General features: G+C 57.4%; 1 protein-coding gene across 10 annotated transcripts in view; it reads right to left on the minus strand.

The window, feature by feature from the left end:
- The window catches only part of ANKRD11 (ankyrin repeat domain containing 11), a 215417-nt gene that overhangs the window by 18592 nt on the left and 177770 nt on the right, over positions 1-19055 (minus strand). For 7 of the 10 annotated variants that reach the window (XM_063654584.1, XM_054455431.2, XM_054455425.2 and 4 more), the window contains 4 exons: positions 5318-5488; positions 4930-5133; positions 2810-2952; positions 341-488 (listed from right to left, as the gene is read on the minus strand). In XM_063654584.1, the coding sequence (XP_063510654.1) occupies positions 341-488; positions 2810-2952; positions 4930-5133; positions 5318-5488 (666 nt within the window). Of the gene's footprint in view, positions 1-340; positions 489-2809; positions 2953-4929; positions 5134-5317; positions 5489-5984; positions 6082-19055 lie in introns of all 10 variants that reach the window. The other 3 variants (XM_063654587.1, XM_063654588.1, XM_054455435.2) reach the window with 2 other exon arrangements.

Consider the following 19055-nt stretch of genomic DNA (forward strand, 5'->3'; position numbering starts at 1 on the left):
CCCCAGAATGGCAGAGAGGGGGGCTCTGCAGATGTGCCCTGTGGCAAGGCTCCCACCCTGCCTCTGCAGAGACACTTTGCTCGACTCATGGAAACCAGCCACAGGCAGGAGGAAACCAGACAGAGCTCAGCTCATACACAGGGCTGGCATCTTAGAAGTAAGATTGCAGGCTTCTCGGCAGTGACACACCTGGGCGGGGTCTCCCGCAGTCCAGAAGCTCCCGTAAGCCCCCAGCATCCGAGGAGGAGCTGATCAGAGGAGCAACACTGTGCAAACACCACAGGGCAGCTCCTACCATCCCTGCATAAAAGAACAGGCAGCTCAGGTGGCCGTGACTTACCCGTCGAGCTCTCCTCGCTGGAAGTGTAAGTGCCTTTGCCTAACAGGAGGTTCACCATCGTGGGGGAGTTGGCCACTTTCAGCGGCGTCTCGCCTTTCCTGTTGCTCTGCTGCGGGTTCCCTCCGTACCGCAGCAGCAGCTTCACCACCTACAAGACAGTAACACCCGCGTCAGGGACTGCTGGAGAAGCACAACTCCTCTACCGTTCCGCATAACACGGCAGCCCCTTCAGAGAACCCTGGGGTTCGACCCGAGAGCAGCCCCTCACGGTCTGAGGGTGGGGGAGCTGAGCGCACAGGGACTGCCTGGTGAGACTCTCGGTGCGGCGGGCGAGGCCGTGGCTCCTCTGTGGGAAGGGCTGCAGCCACGGGGGCTCCCGCACCCCTCCTGTGCTCTCCTTCAGAAGGGCTCTGCCTCCTTTGGATTTTTTTCCACCATTTCTCCGTTGCTGCGAGTAGACGACTTCCCAGGAATCTTCTCACGAAGGCTCTCCCCTCCCGCCAACAGTGAACTCCTCAGCAGAGTGGTGCCGGAGTGGTCGTGGAGGGCTCAGGCAAGAGGTTAGGGAGAAGTGTTATGGAAGGGGTGGGGGGGACAGAATAGAGGAAACAAAGACCAAGTTTCTGCAAGCTGCTTTATTTTTTATTTTCATTTACATTAGAAAATAATCTCTCCCTTGCTTGATTTTACAAGGGTAAGGGGGGTCACATAAATGACAAGAGACAACCATGGTGACACTTGCACAGCTCTGTCCAGCTGTTCATCACCAGCAACCTGGATTTCCTATGCCCAGAACAGCAATGCACTGAACTCAAGTACAAATTAAATTTAATCCCAACTTTAGTCCAGTCTGAGATTAGAGCATTCAAAGAATCTGTCATAACGTTTACTATAGACTCGTCGCCCACAGAATCAGTTGCCAGTTCGTGTGTGACGTGTTCTATTGTTGAATCAGCACAGAGTTCTTATGTGTGTGTTTTCTATGGTTACTACATAGAAACCTCAGGCTTACAATTGTGGAGGTCAGAGGTCAAGGTGCTGGCAGGGCAGGGTCCTTCCTTTCCTCCATCATGGGGGCTGCTGGCAGAATTCAGTTTCTTGCAGGGCTGGGACGGAGGTCCCCAGTCCCAGCTGCTAGGGGCCACCACACTCCTCGGCCCTCCTCTAAGGCCAGCGGCACAGGTGCGGCCCTCCTCGGGTTCTAAGCTCTCCTGCTTCTGGCATCTCTTGGACTCAGCAGGAAAGGCTCTCAAGCTTTAAGGGCCCACGGGGCTGCCCTGGGCCTGCAAGATGACCTAGGAAAATCTCCCCATGTGAGGCACTCACAAGGTCTGGGGGTCACAACACGGGCATCTTGGGGGCCATTATCCTGCCTACCTTGCCGTAATTCCAGGGTCCTTGACATTTTTCATAATAAAAAGTTTAAAAGTGGTAATTACAGAAGTATAAAGCTGCATCGGATGCCCCAGCCCCATCACCCTCCAGTGCCATTCCCCTCACACCTGCCCTCCCCCTGCAGCTCTGAGTGAATCCCAGACACTGCAGAGCCTTTTCCAGTTCACGTCTCTGGAAGAGCCCATAAAAAAGAAACAGTATAAACCATAATGCCATTCATTATCTTACCCAGAAGTTTAACGGTCATATTTTAACATCAAATATGGACTCGGTGTTCTGAGTTCCCTGCTCGTCTCAGTCTTCAATCCACCCCCCACCCCACAGGAACAAGCCATTTCTCAAGTGTTGTGGGCTCCAGGACCTCCGGCAATAGCCAGGCAGGGCTTGCTGCAGAGGAGCACGACGGTCACCGGCAGATGTGGCCCCGTGTGACCCCCCAGCCTTGCTGTCCTGCCTGCAACCAGGGGCTCTCCACGGAGCTCTGGTGAAGACATTGGTGAGACCCGCCCAATCTCCAGGCAGCACCCCTGCTTTCCGGCAGGATGGGGCTGTCAGGCACACCACGACCTCTCTCGGCCCCCACAGAGGCTGAGACCTCTCAGTGCCCACTGCTCCTGGGTCGGCCACAATGGCCACTTTCTAAATCTTGAGTCTATGGTCCTGTGCACTGGCCACACCTCTTGGTGTTACCTCATTCCAGACGAGGGTGGGTCTGCCTTGCAGGTCTAACAGTCCCACAGTGGTGACGGGGACTGGCAGCAACTCCTGCAGGCCTCCTTCCACTTGGTGTAATCCTTCACCTGCTCAAATCCAACCAGACCTACACGGCTAGCGGATACGAGCCTTTCATAGACGGCACTTGCTGGGAAACCTGTGAGAGGCCGTCCAGGCTGACCCAGGAGGGGAAAGCTAGGGGCAAACAGAGGGCACAGCTCGGCCTTCAGGGTGGACAAGGCGAAAACTCGCTTTCCTGTGCCCCACACCATGGAACCGGCTAGCTACGGGGACACAAAGCTACAGAACCACCCAGATGCCAGGACAGGCCGGATGTGTGAAGGATAGGGGGATGCCAACCTTGTAGTGCCCGTTGTTGGCAGCGTCGTGCAAAGGCGTGTCGTCATCTAGGCCCTTGGTGTTCACCTCCGCACCTGCAGCCAGCAGCTGCTTTGCGACGTCGTAGTAGCCCCGGTTACAGGCCTCGTGCAGCGCCGTCCAGCCTGGAAACAGACACTCAGGACGTACGTTATTTAATCCTTGCAACTTCCCTCCTGTCTCTGGAGGCAGCACCCTGAGGATGTGCTAAAGGGCGGGGACAAGTCAGGTGGGGAGCTGCCCTCTAGTGAGGGCTGCAGTTTAGGGAAGCAGGTGCTGGCCCAGAGAACCCCTAAATTCTCTTTACTGTGGCACCTCTTGTTAGCACAATCCATATCTAGCTTGTTAACCCTACAGACTAACAAACTGCAGGGCTAATCTGCAGCAATCACCCTAAAAGGGTAGGAAATCAGTGAACACACAGTGTAGTCAACAGCAGCCTCATCCTCACCGATCTGGAGGCGTATGTGCCTTTGCAAAACACGGAGGGGAAACCTCCCGTGTCGGAAACAGGGAAACCAAGGCTGAGAGCCTCCTGAAGGCTGAAGAGCTGCTACAGCAGGAGCTCCAGGGGCGCCCAGCCTCAGGCTGCACGATGAAGGCCACCCCGGGCAGGCAGCTCCTGCCTGGGGAGCTTGGAGCCCACCGCGGATGGTGTGGCCACACGCATCCGTGGAAACAGAGCTCAGCCCCACGGAAGCACACAGCACTGCTCTGGAGAAGTTTCTTTTAGAAAAATGCTTAAAAAAAAAAAAAAAGGTGCTAAATTAGGTTTGGGTCAGACAGCTATAAACCAGGGCAGTGGGGGAAATCTAGAAGGACTCTACACACACAATTTCGCTCATCTGTTCCCCTTACACTGTGAACAGACAGTCCTGGGATATATGGACCACTCATGGTTTGATGGGGGTATTTTATGTAAAGAAAGGGAATATTAAACTCTAATCGTGGAGCTCGTAAGCCCCTGGGCCGTATCAGGTCTGGGGAGGCTCGCTCAGTTCTGTCCGGGTCCCAGGCAAGCCCCAGGACCCAGCCCTGTGAAGTGAGGGAGTCCAGTCCAGGCTGTGGACCCGGCCGGGCTCCCGGCTCAGAGGCGCCCTCTGCTGGAGAATGCAGCCACGGGCTAGACACATCAGGGACAGGCCCCTCCAGGGGCCTGGAAGTGAGGTTTATGGAACACAGCAGAGTAAAATTTAAAATTCCTCAGTTCTCTTACAGATAGGCCAGGCATGGGGGCTCACAGCTATAATCCCAGCACTTTGGGAAGCCAAGGCGTGAGGACTGCTTGAGGCCATGAGTTCAAACCGGTCTGGGCAACTTGGTAAGACCCCATCTCTACAAAAAATAAAAAAATTAGCCGGGCGTGGTGGCGTGCACCTGCACTCAGAACGCTGAGTTGGGAACATCGCTTGAGCCCAGGAGTTCAAAGCTTCAGTGAGTCGTGATCACACCACTGCACTCCAGCCTGAGCAACAGAGCGAGACCCTGTCTAAAAATAAAAATAACAATAAACCCTGCAAACAAGTTTACTTTGAAATACTTTCCAAGAAACACTGATTTCTTCTCAGCAACAGGGAACCCCACTGGAGTTGAGTGTAGCTGTGAACACCCCGAGCCCTGCAGAGCAGATGTGCACCCTACGAGGCCACAGCCCATCCAACCCGATGGGAGGCTCAGGGCTCCAGCGGGGGAGGCTCAGGGCTCCAACGGGGGAGGCTCAGGGCTCCAGTGGGGGAGGCTCAGGACTCCAGAGGGGGGAGGCTCAGGGCTCCAGCGGGGGAGGCTCAGGGCTCCAGTGGGGGAGGCTCAGGACTCCAGAGGGGGGAGGCTCAGGGCTCCAGCCGGGGAGGCTCAGGGCTCCAGTGGGGGAGGCTCAGGGCTCCAATGGGGGGAGGCTCAGGGCTCCAGCGGGGGAGGCTCAGGGCTCCAATGGGGGGAGGCTCAGGGCTCCAGTGGGGGAGGCTCAGGGCTCCAGTGGGGGAGGCTCAGGGCTCCAGTGGGGGAGGCTCAGGGCTCCAATGGGGGGAGGCTCAGGGCTCCAGTGGGGGAGACTCAGGGCTCCAATGGGGCCCTCTAGCCCCTGCCAGGCACAGGGTGCCCACCTGCGAAGTCCTTGACGTTGACGTCCGCCCCCTCGCTGATGAGCTCTTTGATGCGGCGGGCGTCCCCGCGGATGGCGGCTCGGTGCAGGCGGGTCTCTCCACGCTCGTTTCTCTTGTTCACTTTATCTTTGGTTTTTGAGGCAGAGTTGGGCGTTCCCTTCTGACACACTGTAGACTGGGAGGGGTGCTTTGGTGTTGTGTCCACTGCAGGCCAAGGAGGGGACAGGTGGGCATTACTGTGGGGTGGTCCTGCTTTGTCCAATCCTCAAGAGCCCAGGCCACCATCACGAGGTCCCTTCGCACAGGGCTTGTCCTCAGCACAGCCATAAGGCTGCAACCAGGCAGAGCCCCTTCCCTGCGCCAGGGACCACCCACAGGCCGGGCTCACCTGGGCTGTTGGCAGACTCCTCGGCTGTCATCTGCATGAGAAGGGCCACCTGCTGGCGCTCGGAGAGGGGGTAGCCGGCTCGGATTCCAGACAGCCCCATGCCAAACAGCAGCCCGGCCTTCCGGGTGACAGGCTCCTTCTTAATCCTCTTCCGCTCAGGGCCCTGCTTCTCTGTGAGGCAGGCAAGGGAGAGAGGGAGGAGAGATTTCATGCCATGGTGTCCTCCAAAGTTAGGTCCTTACCTAATGTTACGGAGCCCCCTGCGTCCACCTGACAGCTGACAGAGCAGAAAGGAAGGTCTGTGTGTGGGGAAAGCACAGCGGTGCTGGGAGCATTGGTGCCGCCCACCTCACCTCTCAGCAGTGACTGTGAGACCATTTAAACACCTCATTACCAGCCCCTCAAGTCTGCTAAGCCTGGGCCTCCACCGAGCATCCACTCACTCCAGGCACCTCTCCTGGGCCTCCCCAGACCTCGTACCACACATGAATGCGGTGGGACAGCTTAGCACCGGTGACCTGGCTCACACAGGACAGGTCTCTGTTAAATACACGTGTCTGTAATTCAATTCCACCTTCCCCGTCCCTCCTCCGACAGTGCAGATATAAAATGGCAGACACAGTTTAAAACACATCAGTAAATCAAGGCCAACTGGTCAGTACTGTACCTTTCTTCTTGCTTCTAGGAACCTCCATCTCATGCCATGGTGCTTCGAGGAGCGTACCAGCCTTGCAGCACCACAACAGGGACTGGGCTGGAGGCATCTAAAGGCATCAACACAGAGCACTAACAAGACACGGTGTGAGAGCTCGGCTGTTTCCACCTCAGCCTCCTCGTAACAAGCACACCCTGCACTCATCTGACCCGTTACAGAACACTCGGCTGGCGTCTAACACAACTCACGTGCTGTGTCTTTTAAAAGAGGCAGGAGGCAGGGGCAGGGAAGAGAAGACCCCAAACACCAAGAGTCGGGGGCACAGAAGCTGCCTCCTCCTCTGCCTGACCAGTGCCCTCCTGTGGATGGAAATCAGGGGCCAGACACCTCTGAATCCTCCTCCAGCTGCCCTGCGGGTTCTGGGGTTTTCTAGGTCATGGGGTGAAACTACAGAGGTGCAGCGCAGAGGCAAGGCTCTGCCGAGGCCTGACTCGGGGAAGAAGGACCAACCAGGGAGATATGGGCCTCTGAAGCTCTCCTCTGAAGCACCTCCCTTCCCTTCCATTCAGCACAGCCAAGAAGCTTCTCTTCAGGACTTAACTTCTCCCTCGGCTGGTGTTTGATCCTAGAGAGGTGGGTGACATCTGTGACAATGGACTAACTGGATCCCACACCTGCCTGGTCACTGGAACACAGAAGGGTCTTAACTGGTCTCTCAGCTCAGCTCCCAGGGCGCGACTCCCTTGCTGCTCACCACCACAGTCCCCGTGAATGTGCCCATCGTTTTCCTAAGAGGACGCTGCCCACCCACTCTAGTTCTTTCCAAGGTGTCTGAGGCTGATTTCTTAGGAATTATGTCTGGGGCATGCTGAGAATGTGGATTCGTATGTCCTATGGGACAAGCCTGCAGGAAGGCACACACCTGGCCACAATGACCTGCGTCACACTCATGGACAAAACCCCAAGTACTGCAGGCTGCCATCGCCACCACCAGCTAGCCTGTAAACAGTCCTCAATGCACAGATATGAGAAAGCACTTGAGCTTTGGCACCAGCCCCTCATAGAACCTGGCAAACACAGTGGCTGGGGAAGCAGCCTCGCCACCGGCCAATGAGCCCCAGCCTATAGCCATCATTGGCGTAGCCACACCTTAGCAGTGAGCTTGCGTCACAGGCACTTGGCTGTGGGTCTCTGTGCGCGCGCCCCATGCTTTCCCTGCACCCTCCATGCCGCCCGGGGGCCGGCCCTCCCCAGGCCTGCTTCTCATAGCCACCTCTAAACAACAACAGAAGCAGGCCTGCGACTGCCTCCCTCTAGGAAAGAGGCGACGAAGCTGCCGGAGAAACCCGAGCTCCCCCACCAATAGCCCTCAAGTCCTCCTCTCTCCAGGAGGGGCCCACACTCACCGAGCAGTCGCCTGGGGTCTCGGTGACTCAGAGACTGTGGGTCTGCCCACAGTCGCCTGGAGAAGCAGCTGAGAACCTCTGCAGGGCCCCGACCCCCACGACCTAGCCATGCACAGAGGCCTGCTCCCTCTGTCACCCAGAGCAGGGGAATTAATGTTTTGGAGACATGAAGCCCCCTGAGAACACGAGGAAAGCAGAATCCCTGAGATACACAGACTTTGCAAAGCTGCACACAGCACAGGAGACTCCTGGGAGCAGACGGCATCTCCTTATTCCACTGACCATCAGAAGTGAAAAGCTAGTGGGCCCCACTTCTGTGCTGCATGTGGCCACTAGGGGTGGACACAGGGAGGAGCTGGGGCAGGGTTGGGGCTGCGGAGGGAGGAGGTGGGGCAGGGTTGGGGCTGCGGAGGGAGGAGCTGGGGCAGAGTTGGGGCTGCAGTATGTTTAGATCGCAAAGTGCAGATGTTACCATGCTCTTAAGTTATCAAAGGACCCTAGGAGGCGTGTGTCAGAGCAACAGGCAGAGGCAAAGGCGTTCCTTAGTAGTCAGTCTTTAGGCTGGCAGGCCAGGAGCCCATGCTGCATCCCCGCTCTGAGGGGCAGCAAAGAGCTGCTTTGTGGCAAAAAGAACATGTCCCACTCCTGCAGGGCGGCCATCTCAGGTGCAGCTCACACCCAACATGTGCAGACTGGGCAGGACTCAGTGCCCCCAGTGACTTCCTGGGTGGGCTCCAGGGCCTGAGCCTCAGGGCCCGCTCCCCACCAGGCCCTCCCAAGAAAGCCTGAGTTGGCTTCCCTTACGCGGCCAGGACAGCTTTACAGGGCTCCCAGCAATTCGCATGGAAGGTGCTGCCAACCTCCTGGTGAATTCTGGTGCCTGCAGCCACCACAGGGACCTTGCTCTGCCCCACACTCAGGAAGAGCTTGCTCCCAGGAAGCAGCAACTTTTCACCCAGCTCTCCCGGTCCTGAAACAGGACTTTTGACTTGTCCTGACACCAAAAAAATCCAATATGAAACCAGATCTCCCAGGATGCCAATTTCTCCACTGTGAAACAAGCACCTGCAGCTACAAGCATCTACAAGGCCCACAACACGCGCCAGACACCACCCAAGCTCCGGAGCCCAGCAAACCTGCACGTCTGTCAGGTCGGAGACACTGGCCACTCCAGTGGCTTCTGGGGTAGAGGGAAAGCCCCACCCACGGAGAGAGACCCCCGTGTGCCACAGCCCGTGGCTCAACAATGCCTGCTCTCCATTCCAGCCCAGTGACACCATGGTCTGAGAGCAGCTGAACGGGTCCTTGACGTGCACACACAGCGCAGGTATCTGCACTGTCAGGCGCCACACAAGTGGGTCCCGCACTGCCTGCCTGCCTGCCCTTCCTACCCCAGGCCTGCACTGACCTGGAGCCGTGTGCCCCTGAGAAACGCTCCTCTGAGAGGAGAGGCTGCAAAACCTGCTCCCTGCCCTCCACACAGTGCAGAGCACAAGGGGCGCGGGGTGTTGTCTGCAGGTAAGAAAAGGGTGAGAGCATCTGGAGCTACCCCTAGGACGACCAGCAAGTTCCTGTAGCATTCTGCAAATTTCCTGTTTCTACCGTCCAAATGGAAGTCAAATACAATTTCTATGAATTCCAAATGGTATTCACCAAGTTGCAAAGTGGAAAACTGGCAGGTCTAGGGACTGAGTCCCGGCTACAGCACCACAGGCAGACGTGGCCCTGGGTGCCTCTGACCCCGGGGCGGGGGGTGGGAGCAACTCCATGGGACTCAGAAGCCCCCTTCCACCCCTGCTCTGCAGTCGGAACACGGCCTGCAGGCTCTGAGGGCTTTGTGGGCTCAGGCAGCCTGGGGCTGAGGGCAGAGGTCCAGGGAGAGCGGTGGAAGGCGCCAGGAGAGGCTGAGTCTTCCCAAGTCAAGCGTGTTGGCGGTGGCACCTCTGTCCGCTGACCTGAGCCTGGGCGGCCACCCACCTCATCTTTCAGAAACAAGGCCTGCAGGGCCTTTCTTCAAACCACATCCACCTCGCCAGCCCTCTGAGGTTGGCAGCACACCTCACTATCCAGCTGGCCAGTGGAAGATTCCACGGGACCCTCTCCTCCTCAGCACGGAGCTGAGACCCCTCCATGAGCCCCATGCCCCTTCCTGGTGCTGGTGCTGCTGGAGCATGGCCTTGGCCTGGGGCAGCAGGGGCTAAGTGGACGATGCTTTTGGGAGCTGGAGCCCACTTTCTGCCCCTGCATCCAGCCAAGGCCTTTCTGAGGCAGCAAAGACTGGAGGTGAGCTTCCCAAGCAAACGGCGGCAGCACCTGGCTCTGTGCAGGTGGGATCCGAGGGGGGGCTGTGACCTTCCCGGGGGTGCTCTGTGCAGGTGGAATGGGAGGGGGGGCTGTGACCTTCCCGGGGGTGCTCTGTGCAGGTGGAATGTGGGGGCTGTGACCTTCCTGGGGGTGCTCTGTGCAGGTGGGATGGAAGGGGGGGCTGTGACCTTCCCGGGGGTGCTCTGTGCAGGTGGAATGGGAGGGGGGGGCTGTGACCTTCCCGGGGGTGCTCTGTGCAGGTGGGATGGGAGGGGGGGCTGTGACCTTCCCGGGGGTGCTCTGTGCAGGTGGGATGGGAGGGGGGGCTGTGACCTTCCCGGGGGTGCTCTGTGCAGGTGGGGTGGGAGGGAGGGCTGTGACCTTCCCGGGGGTGCTCTGTGCAGGTGGGGTGGGAGGGGGGGCTGTGACCTTCCCGGGGGTGCTCTGTGCAGGTGGGATGGGAAGGGGGCTGTGACCTTCCCGGGGGTGCTCTGTGCAGGTGGAATGGGGGGGCTGTGACCTTCCTGGGGGTGCTCTGTGCAGGTGGGATCTGAGGGGGGGGGCTGTGAGCTTCCCGGGGGTGCTCTGTGCAGGTGGAATGGGGGGGCTATGACCTTCCCGGGGGTGCTCTGTGCAGGTGGAATGGGAGGGGGGGCTGTGACCTTCCCGGGGGTGCTCTGTGCAGGTGGAATGGGGGGGCTATGACCTTCCTGGGGGTGCTCTGTGCAGGTGGAATGGGGGGGCTGTGACCTTCCCGGGGGTGCTCTGTGCAGGTGGAATGGGAGGGGGGGCTGTGACCTTCCCGGGGGTGCTCTGTGCAGGTGGGATGGGAGGGGGGGCTGTGACCTTCCCGGGGGTGCTCTGTGCAGGTGGGATGGGGGGTTGTGACCTTCCCGGGGGTGCTCTGTGCAGGTGGAATGTGGGGGCTGTGACCTTCCTGGGGGTGCTCTGTGCAGGTGGGATGGGGGGCTGTGACCTTCCTGGGGGTGCTCTGTGCAGATGGGATCAGAGGGGGGGCTGTGACCTTCCCGGGGGTGCTCTGTGCAGGAGGGATGCAGGGGCCGTGACCCACCTGGGGGTGCTCTGCAGGGAGTGTCTTCTCTATCTGGCTGCCTTTTTTTTTTTTTTTGAGACAAAGTCTCGCTCTGTAGCCAAGGACGGAGCGCAGTGGCGCAATCTCAGCTCACCGCAGCCTCCACCTCCCAGGCTCAAGTGACCCTCCCACTTCAGCCTCAGGAGTAGCTGGGACCACGGGTGGGTGTGCCTCTGGCTGCTTTTAACATCCTCCCTTTGCTGTTCTGAAAACTTCACGTCAGAGTCATATTTAAATGTCTAGTTATTGTTCTTTCTCCTGCTTATAGTTCATTATACTTCTTAAATTTGAGGCTTGTGTTTTTACGAACCTTGAAAAGCCCTCTGTTGCCACCGTCTCCCTGCCCTGCTCTCTCCTCTGCCGAGGTGCCTGTTAAGCTGCATTCTCTCCTCCACAGCTCCCCGCTTCCTGCAGGCTTCCTGTCTCACTTTCTTTCTGTGCTCCAGAGTCTAGGCAATTTCTTTTGTTAGAACTTCCAGTTCACCAATACTTTCTTATGTTGTGTCTAATAAGCTATACCATCTGCCCACTGGGTTTTTTATTTCAGTGATTATAGTTTTCATTTCCAGATATTCCATACGCTTTAGAAACATCTGCATGATACTCCATGGTTTTAAATCCCCTGATGAATATGCGCATTTAACCATCCCAGCACGTGAGGTCCCTGGGGCTGACCCCTGCTGACTCTCTCAGGACAGCTTTCTTCCTCAACGTCTGTAATTCCAACCAGGCTCTTCGTCTATCTGCACTCTGGGAGCCGGGAGGCCGGGATGAGGAAGGTGTGTCTCTCCAGGGAGGGTTTGCTTTTGCTGTGGTGGGGGCCCCACCAGAGGGCAGGATTGGGTCAGAAGTCTCTGTAGTGACCTCTCAAAGCCCCTCATCCCTCCTCAGCACCCGTCCCTCTTAGCTGGGGGGACAGTGTCTGCCCTGATAGCCCGGTGTCCACGAAGTGTGGCCCTCTCGAGGGGACAAGCTTTCCGTGGGGTCTGGGCCCAGAGCCCCTTCCTCTACCTCCATGGGAGGTCTGAAGCTGGGCTCCAGTGCAGAGATCCTGAGGTTGGGCCCCAGGGATGTGGAGCTGTGTGGCCTCAGCTACTCATCTGAACAAATGCCTTTTGTATCAGTCATTTAGCACCTCTAATTTCTAGGCTTTTCTAGCAAGAGTCTTTTAGGAGACACAGGCCACGATACTGTCAACACAGGAAAATGTGCAACTCCTGCGTCCCACCGTAAAACTCGAAGATGTCAAAATACATTCTTGATTCTGCTCCACAAAGGGATGTTTCCATGGCGATATTTTCAAACAACAGAGAGTTCACGGCCGAAGGCGGTTACAGCTCATGGAACTGATGGGCAGGGCCGGGTGCAGCTTTGTAGCACGGCTGCTGCTCACAGATTCTGTTCCACTTGACTAAAAACCATGCTGTCCACACCAAACATCTGGCCTCATCCGGATGTTCAAAGCCATGAAATACAGCACTTCTGGCCAAGAAGTCTAAATCACAGCCGATCTACACGAGGCGGATGGTCCACAACGCCAAGTTCCTACCCAAGCACTGAGCTCAACACTCGCACAACTCCAAACGAGGGCGCAGCCATATTCCCACTGACATCCTCCTCAGGGCGCAAGACAAGCTCCGAACAGCCTGTCCTGGGCCAACAAGAGAAGCTGGCAGGGCGCCTGCTGAGCACTGTAAGCCATCTTGTGGTGAGACTGGCTTCTCCTTCCAATCTCCAGGTTTCTCTCCGTTTCTGCCTTCTTTCTGTCAGTTACCGTCACCGATCACTTAAAGAAAGACAGGGCCTACCCCTGTCTGCTTCGTGACCTCAACCCTCCCGCCTGCTGATGGGAGCTAGGGTCATCTCTTATGCCTTTCAGCTTCAGCTTCTTCTGCAGTGTATGTGAAGGGGTCACACAGAGGTAAGGCTGTGCGTCCAGCCCTTGCCTGCACGACCTCCATGCTTTCCCCATCTCCAGGCTGGGGTGGGGTTGGGGCGGGGTGGGGCGGAAGGACCAGTTCCATAGGAAGCTTGTGGAGGCAAACAGGGTTATGTGGCAAGGGTGGGAAGGAGCAGGACCTGAGCCCCATGGTGGTTTCACCAGCATCCAGCGGTCACCACGGTGAACAAGAGGCCAGGAAGGAAGGAAGCAATGTCAGCAAAAGGGCTCAGGTGACAACCAAACAGAACGGTTTCCCACCCTGGGCCTCCTTTCCACACACACAGCATCGTGGGTATTTTAAAATAAACAAGATCAATGTCCAAACCTGCGCTGAGGCCTGAGTTGTGTCCGTCACTCCTGCAGGGCACAGGCCTGCCTGGCCGAATGCGTGGGCAGTGAGAGCACAGGGCTGGGGGGACCCTCTGTCTAGGGGCCACAGCTTCTCACACAGCAGAGCTTTATGGATGAAAGGGCTGAGAGGCACAGAAAGGTTGAGAAATGGGCCCAAAGTCCCACAGCATGGAGCCAGGAGGTAGCAGACAGCCCCTGCCTGCCCCCCTCACTCGGCTGACTGCTCCCACGGCAGCCACCACCTTTATCCTGAGTCCTGGGGTCCTCCATCAAATTGCTGAGCCTGGGGTGGTCTTGTGGACCCCAGCGTGTCTGTGTCCCCAGCTTGTCTGTGTTGTGTTGACAACATGGGCCTGGCTACCGGCCCAAGTGCACTCTGAGGGGCGTCAGGGAAGCCTTTGCTACAGCTTGGGGAATACGGAATTTTAAACAGGAAGAACCTTCCCTTTGCTAGTCCAAGCTTCCCTTTGTATGAGAAACTGCTTACGTCTAGAGAGGAAAAATGGTTGAGAAATAGGAGGACCAGAGACCAATCACGCGGAGTTCTTAATCATGTGAAAATATTTTATTTTGATGTGCTTTTTCATGAGTGCCTGAATGTGGTGGCTCTTAGGGTAACCCCAGAATCCTCACTACGGCAACAAAACCTGGCCACCACCCTCACCTCAACCACCACAGCCTTCGCTGCAGCCCCACTCTGACTCCCCGCGGGCTGCTCGCGTGCCAGCACCCACTGGCCAAGCATCCTCCAGCAGGACCCAAGTCCTCTGTATTCAGAGGCCGACCCTGCTTTCCGGAGACTCAGGAGGTGGCGGAGGGTCAGGCTGCGGCAGGGGCCCCTGTGTAGCCAGGAGAGGAGGAAGAGTCTGCCGAGGTTTCTAGGGAAGGAGATGGTGTGGAAGTGACCGTGGCTCTGGTACTGCCTGGGAGGAGATCTACAGGGGAGGGGCCTGGGCTTGGGCTGGCCCTGCCCTGCATGGGGTCTGTGCCCTGTGTGGGGTGCCTGCCCTGTGTGGGGTGCGTGGGGTCTGTGCCCTGTGTGGGGTCTGTGCCCTGTGTGGGGTGCGTGGGGTCTGTGCCCTGTGTGGGGTGCCTGCCCTGTGTGGGGTGCGTGGGGTCTGTGCCCTGCGTGGGGTGCCTGCCCTGTGTGGTGTACGTGGGGTCTGTGCCCTGTGTGGGGTCTGTGCCCTGTGTGGGGTACGTAGGGTCTGTGCCCTGTGTGGGGTGCCTGCCCTGTGTGGGGTGCCTGCCCTGTGTGGGGTGCGTGGGGTCTGCTACGTGCTCGGTGAGAAACTGCATCAGGGCTTCCCGCCGTGTGTTGCTAACATCCCTACACACGTGAGTGCCTTGGGACCCTCGTCAAGACACTGAACTGAGGCCACTGGTCCAGGGCACACTGCAGTGCACATGCCCTTCCTGGCCAGAGGCTCCCAGGGGCGCCATGCTCTCCAGGCACCTGCCCTGCCTGCAAGCACAGCCTGGCCCCTGCTGCACTCTGCTCTCTCTGCCCGCTCGGGTCCACTGCAGCTGAGCGGGTGGGAGAAGCCTCTTCAACTTCACACACTTGTCGCCTCTAGCACTGGGCAAGGTCTGGCATTCAGAGTTCCAAGAAGTCCCACAGATACCAGTGGCTAAGTCTGTCTTCCCTCCAGGAATGGGGAAGCAGGAGCCGTCAGTGGAGCCGTCTCCTATCTGAGGCACCAGGAACAAACATGACGTCAGGAAAAGACTGAAGGTGCCAAGCACCTAACGCTGAAGGAACCAGCATGTGCCCGGCAGCACTGCAGAGAGCACACCCCAGGCACCAGAGACCAGGGTGTTATTCACAGGTCAAAGCAAAATAAGAAAATCATAATTTTTCCCCTTGTTCCAAAGAAACATCCACGTGCAGAGGGCAGGCAGCTTCGGCCCACGGCGCTCCTGACGAGGGCTCCCTCGTGGCTGCCCCAGGACAAGCAGGACCCCGGCGGTCCTAGGCAGGGAGAAGCGAGACTCAGGGTCACAGACGAAGGCGCAGGAGACACAGCAGGGCAGGAGGCTCCCCAGAACCCCAGGGAGGCCAGGCAATGATGCACAGCAACCTCAAAAACATTTGCTGGTTGACTGATTATTTATTTATTTTATTTTTTATGGACAGGGTCTCACACTGTCGCCCAGGCTGGAGGGCAGTGGCGCAATCACGGCTCACCGTAGCCTTGGCCTCCTGGCCTCAAGGGATCCTCCCGCCAAAGTGCTGGAAGGGTGAAGGGTGTGAGCCACTGTGCCTGGCTACTTTTAGATTTTTTAAGTTTTGGGAAAACTTAGACATATAAAAAAGTAGACAAAGTAGTATAATTTGAAGCAAATCCCAGATATCATATAATTTAATATGAATGCTTTCAGTGATAAGGCTTTTTAAACTGAGACCACCATTGAGGTGGCAGAGGACAGACTTCAAAAGCAGATACAAGAGGCCCTGGGCAGACAGGGCAGGCAGAGCAGGGCAGGCAGGACGGGATAAAAGTCCCAGGGCAAGCTGGTCTGAGAGGGCTCGGTGGGCAGAGCTGTCTTGGGGCCGGGTCATGGCAGGTGGCTTCCCACTCCTTGCTGCACCCACAGCCCTTACAGAGGCCTGGTCCTGGGACGGGCTCTTGCCCAGCGCTCTGGAACGCGCAGAGGTGATTCTGTCACACGCTCGTGTCTGCCTGGACAGCCTCCAGGCTGCTGTGCAGGGACCACGTGGATGCACAACCTCGGGGACTGCTTTAAACTGGGCTGATTCACAACAGACAGAATCACTTTGTTCTTGGCAGGCCGCCCCTAGCCCTGACTAAGCACTGCAGAGGCCACATCTCCATGGGACTGGACCACGGGCAGGGCCAACTCGACCCTGCATCTGGGAGGCGGGAAGCCATCCCCACAGCAACACGGAGGTCTCTGAGGGAGGCGTGCCAGCCTCTCTCACTCGGACCAGCCCAGGTATCCGGCACGGTGGTGACCCTGCATCCCTCCCACCACGGCAAGCGGCACTGACTGCGCCTGCTCAGCAGAGGGCGCTGCAGGGGCGCTGCAGGAGGAGGGCCTGGCAGGGATGCTGGGGGCACCCACACCCCTCCAGAGAGGCCTGACTCCTGGGGACCAGAAAAGAGTCTCTTGTCCGTCACGTGTCAGTTAACCCTGCACCAATGTTTCTCTTCTCATCCCTGCTGGTGTGCGCCTCTCCCTCCACCCCACTCATTTCTGAGCAAGAACTGCTCCTCCGGGGGAAGGAGGGGGACGCAGCGTGTGTGAGAGCCACAGTGCCCAGCAGCCTGCCTCCTGGCCCAGGGTGGGGCTGAACGCACTGGAGTTGGACTCGCTACTATTTATTTATTTGGAGACGGAGTCTTGCTCTGTCGCCAGGCTGGAGTGCAATGGCGCAATCTTGGCTCACTGCAACCTCCACCTATTGGGTTCAAGCAATTCTCCTGCCTCAGCCTCCCGAGTAGCTGGGATTACAGGCACCTGCTGCCACACCTGGCTAATTTTTGTATTTTTAGTAGAGACAGGGTTTCTTCATGTTGGTCAGGCTGGTCTCGAACCCCTGACCTTGTGATCTGCCCGCCTCGGCCTCCCAAAGTACTGGGATTACAGGCGTGAGCCACTGCGCCTGGCTGTGGACTCGCTACTTTAAGAGGGTCCTGGTTAAAATGCAAGCTTCTAGGATAAGCAACGCTCCACACTCATACATCAGAACAATCTTCCTAGGAAATCTAGTTTTGCAACATTAAACAAGAAGTTATTAAAATTGGCCCCGAATTGTGATAAACACACAAGGACAAATACTACGTTTCTTAGGTCTTTTTGTTACAGTCCTTGCCTGGAAAATTCTATTTTCAAAATGTTCTTTACTGTTTTCCCACCTCACAGGGATTCTCGCCTACCCTGTCCTCACCTAGGCCTGCCCCTCAGAGAAAGGACGTGGTGTTCAACACACAGTTCCAGGAGCGCCCAGGGCTGTGGCAGAAAACATCCCGGAGACCCACAGAGAGCGAGAATGGCCTCAGTGGGCCAGCACAGCTGGCACCATGCAGGTGCTAACCATCAACAGAGAGACCCCGGAAGCTCTGACAACACAACAGGGCCCTGGGTGAGAGCTTCTCTCCACCATGACGAAACGGCCACCACAAAGAGACCTGAGCAGCCAGACGGGGTGGGCACTAGGTAGCCCTGGGAACACCACCTTACCAAGTGGGATCGTTCTCACAGGAAGCAGAAGCAGATGCTTGTCTCATTAACCCTTTCAGCAACACCTCCAGAGACATCACAGAAACACCTCAAAGGTCTGAGGCCAACTCCCACATGGCCACTGTGCAAAGAGCTAACAGCTACGTATCAACATGACAGCCTTCTACAACCAGCATGGGGACCAAAGACGGCAAACACAGGGTTTCAGGCCTGGACTGACTTTCTCTAGGCCTAAAGCCCGAGAGTACACAGCACCGCTGGGAGCTCCAGGGAGTCACCCAGGCTCTCCCTTCTGGGGGCTGAGGTCCCTCACACAACCCGTCCACACATTCTGTCCACTCACTTCCCTGTGCCTCCCAATGTTCTTCCTCGGAGCTGTCCGCTGCTGGGAAGAGGAGTCCTCCTGGGCCTGTGCTGGTGTCCCTGCAGCCTTCCTGTCTCCAGATGTGCTGGCCCAGAGACAGGAGCCATGTGCCTGGCACTGCACCTGCCCCTCACTTCCCATCTGGGAAAACCAGCCCTCTCTGCTGGCCTTTCACTCAGCAGAGTCTCCACCTGGCTACCGTGAGCACATCCCTGGAGCACCCCACATAGGACAGGAGGGGCCACAGGCCTGCGGCAGCCACACAATCATAAAGGCTGAAGCTTGCTGAGCTGTGCTGACAAAAGCCGGGGCGTGGATCCTCTTTACTGGCTGTGCCTGCTGCCGTTCCTCTTCAACAATCTCCTTAGTATCATGAGCTCCTCTCACCTGGACCACTTCCCCCATCTGCTCTCAAACCCGCATCCTGGCACAGCCTCTACGCCTTGTGCTATGGCTGCATTCAAGGAGTCTTAGGAAGCCAGGGACAGAGCCCAGGGCCTGACTCAGCACTCTCCCGGTTCACTCCAGGCTTTGTGGCCAGCTTAGTGCTCTACTGCCTCCAACCTTCCCCAGCAGGGTTGTAGAGAAGCTGGACGACCAGGAGGACAAGGAGGCCTCTGGACACAAGAATCACCAAAGAGCAAGCACGGCCAGCGCAGAGGCCTCTCGGCTCCCTGTGAGCAGCTCAAGACAGAATCCACTGGGAAGGTGGCACTGCAGGAGGTGCTGATCCCACCAGGAGTGTGTGCACATGAACACACATGGGCTTGCACATGGGCACACAGGCACGCGTGCACACATGGGCACAGGCACACACGCACACATGGGCACACACGCACACAGGCACACATGGACGCACACACAGGCACGCACACGCACACATGGGCACATGGGCATACACATGAGCGCACATATATACATGGACAAACATGGGCACACAGAAGCATACACATACTCAGGCACACATGGGCACACATACACAGGCATACACACGGGCACACATACAGGCACACACATGGGTACACACAAGCACATACATACACGGGCACACATGCACACACATACATGGGTACACACACATACCCACACGGGCACACACATGCACCCATATACATGGGCACGCACAAGCACATACATACACAGGCACACACGGGCACACACATGGCACACATACGGGCATACACACTTGGGCACACAGCACACACATTCCTGCTCTGCAGCCTCAAACCCCGCCTGTGCTTGGGAAGACTTCCCTGCCTCCTGCTCACTTTTAGGGCTCCCTTTGGTTTTTACTAGAAGCAATGGAGTTTCTTCCTGTGCCTTTGTGGCCCTGAGGGGAACCACTGTCTCCCTCCTGTGTCCAGCTGTCAGAAGACCCGCAGGTGAGCAGCCCCATACCTCACCCAGGGCTGGACAT

Source organism: Pongo pygmaeus, chromosome 18 (genome assembly GCF_028885625.2).
Source record: "Pongo pygmaeus isolate AG05252 chromosome 18, NHGRI_mPonPyg2-v2.0_pri, whole genome shotgun sequence".
Taxonomy (NCBI): domain Eukaryota; kingdom Metazoa; phylum Chordata; class Mammalia; order Primates; family Hominidae; genus Pongo; species Pongo pygmaeus.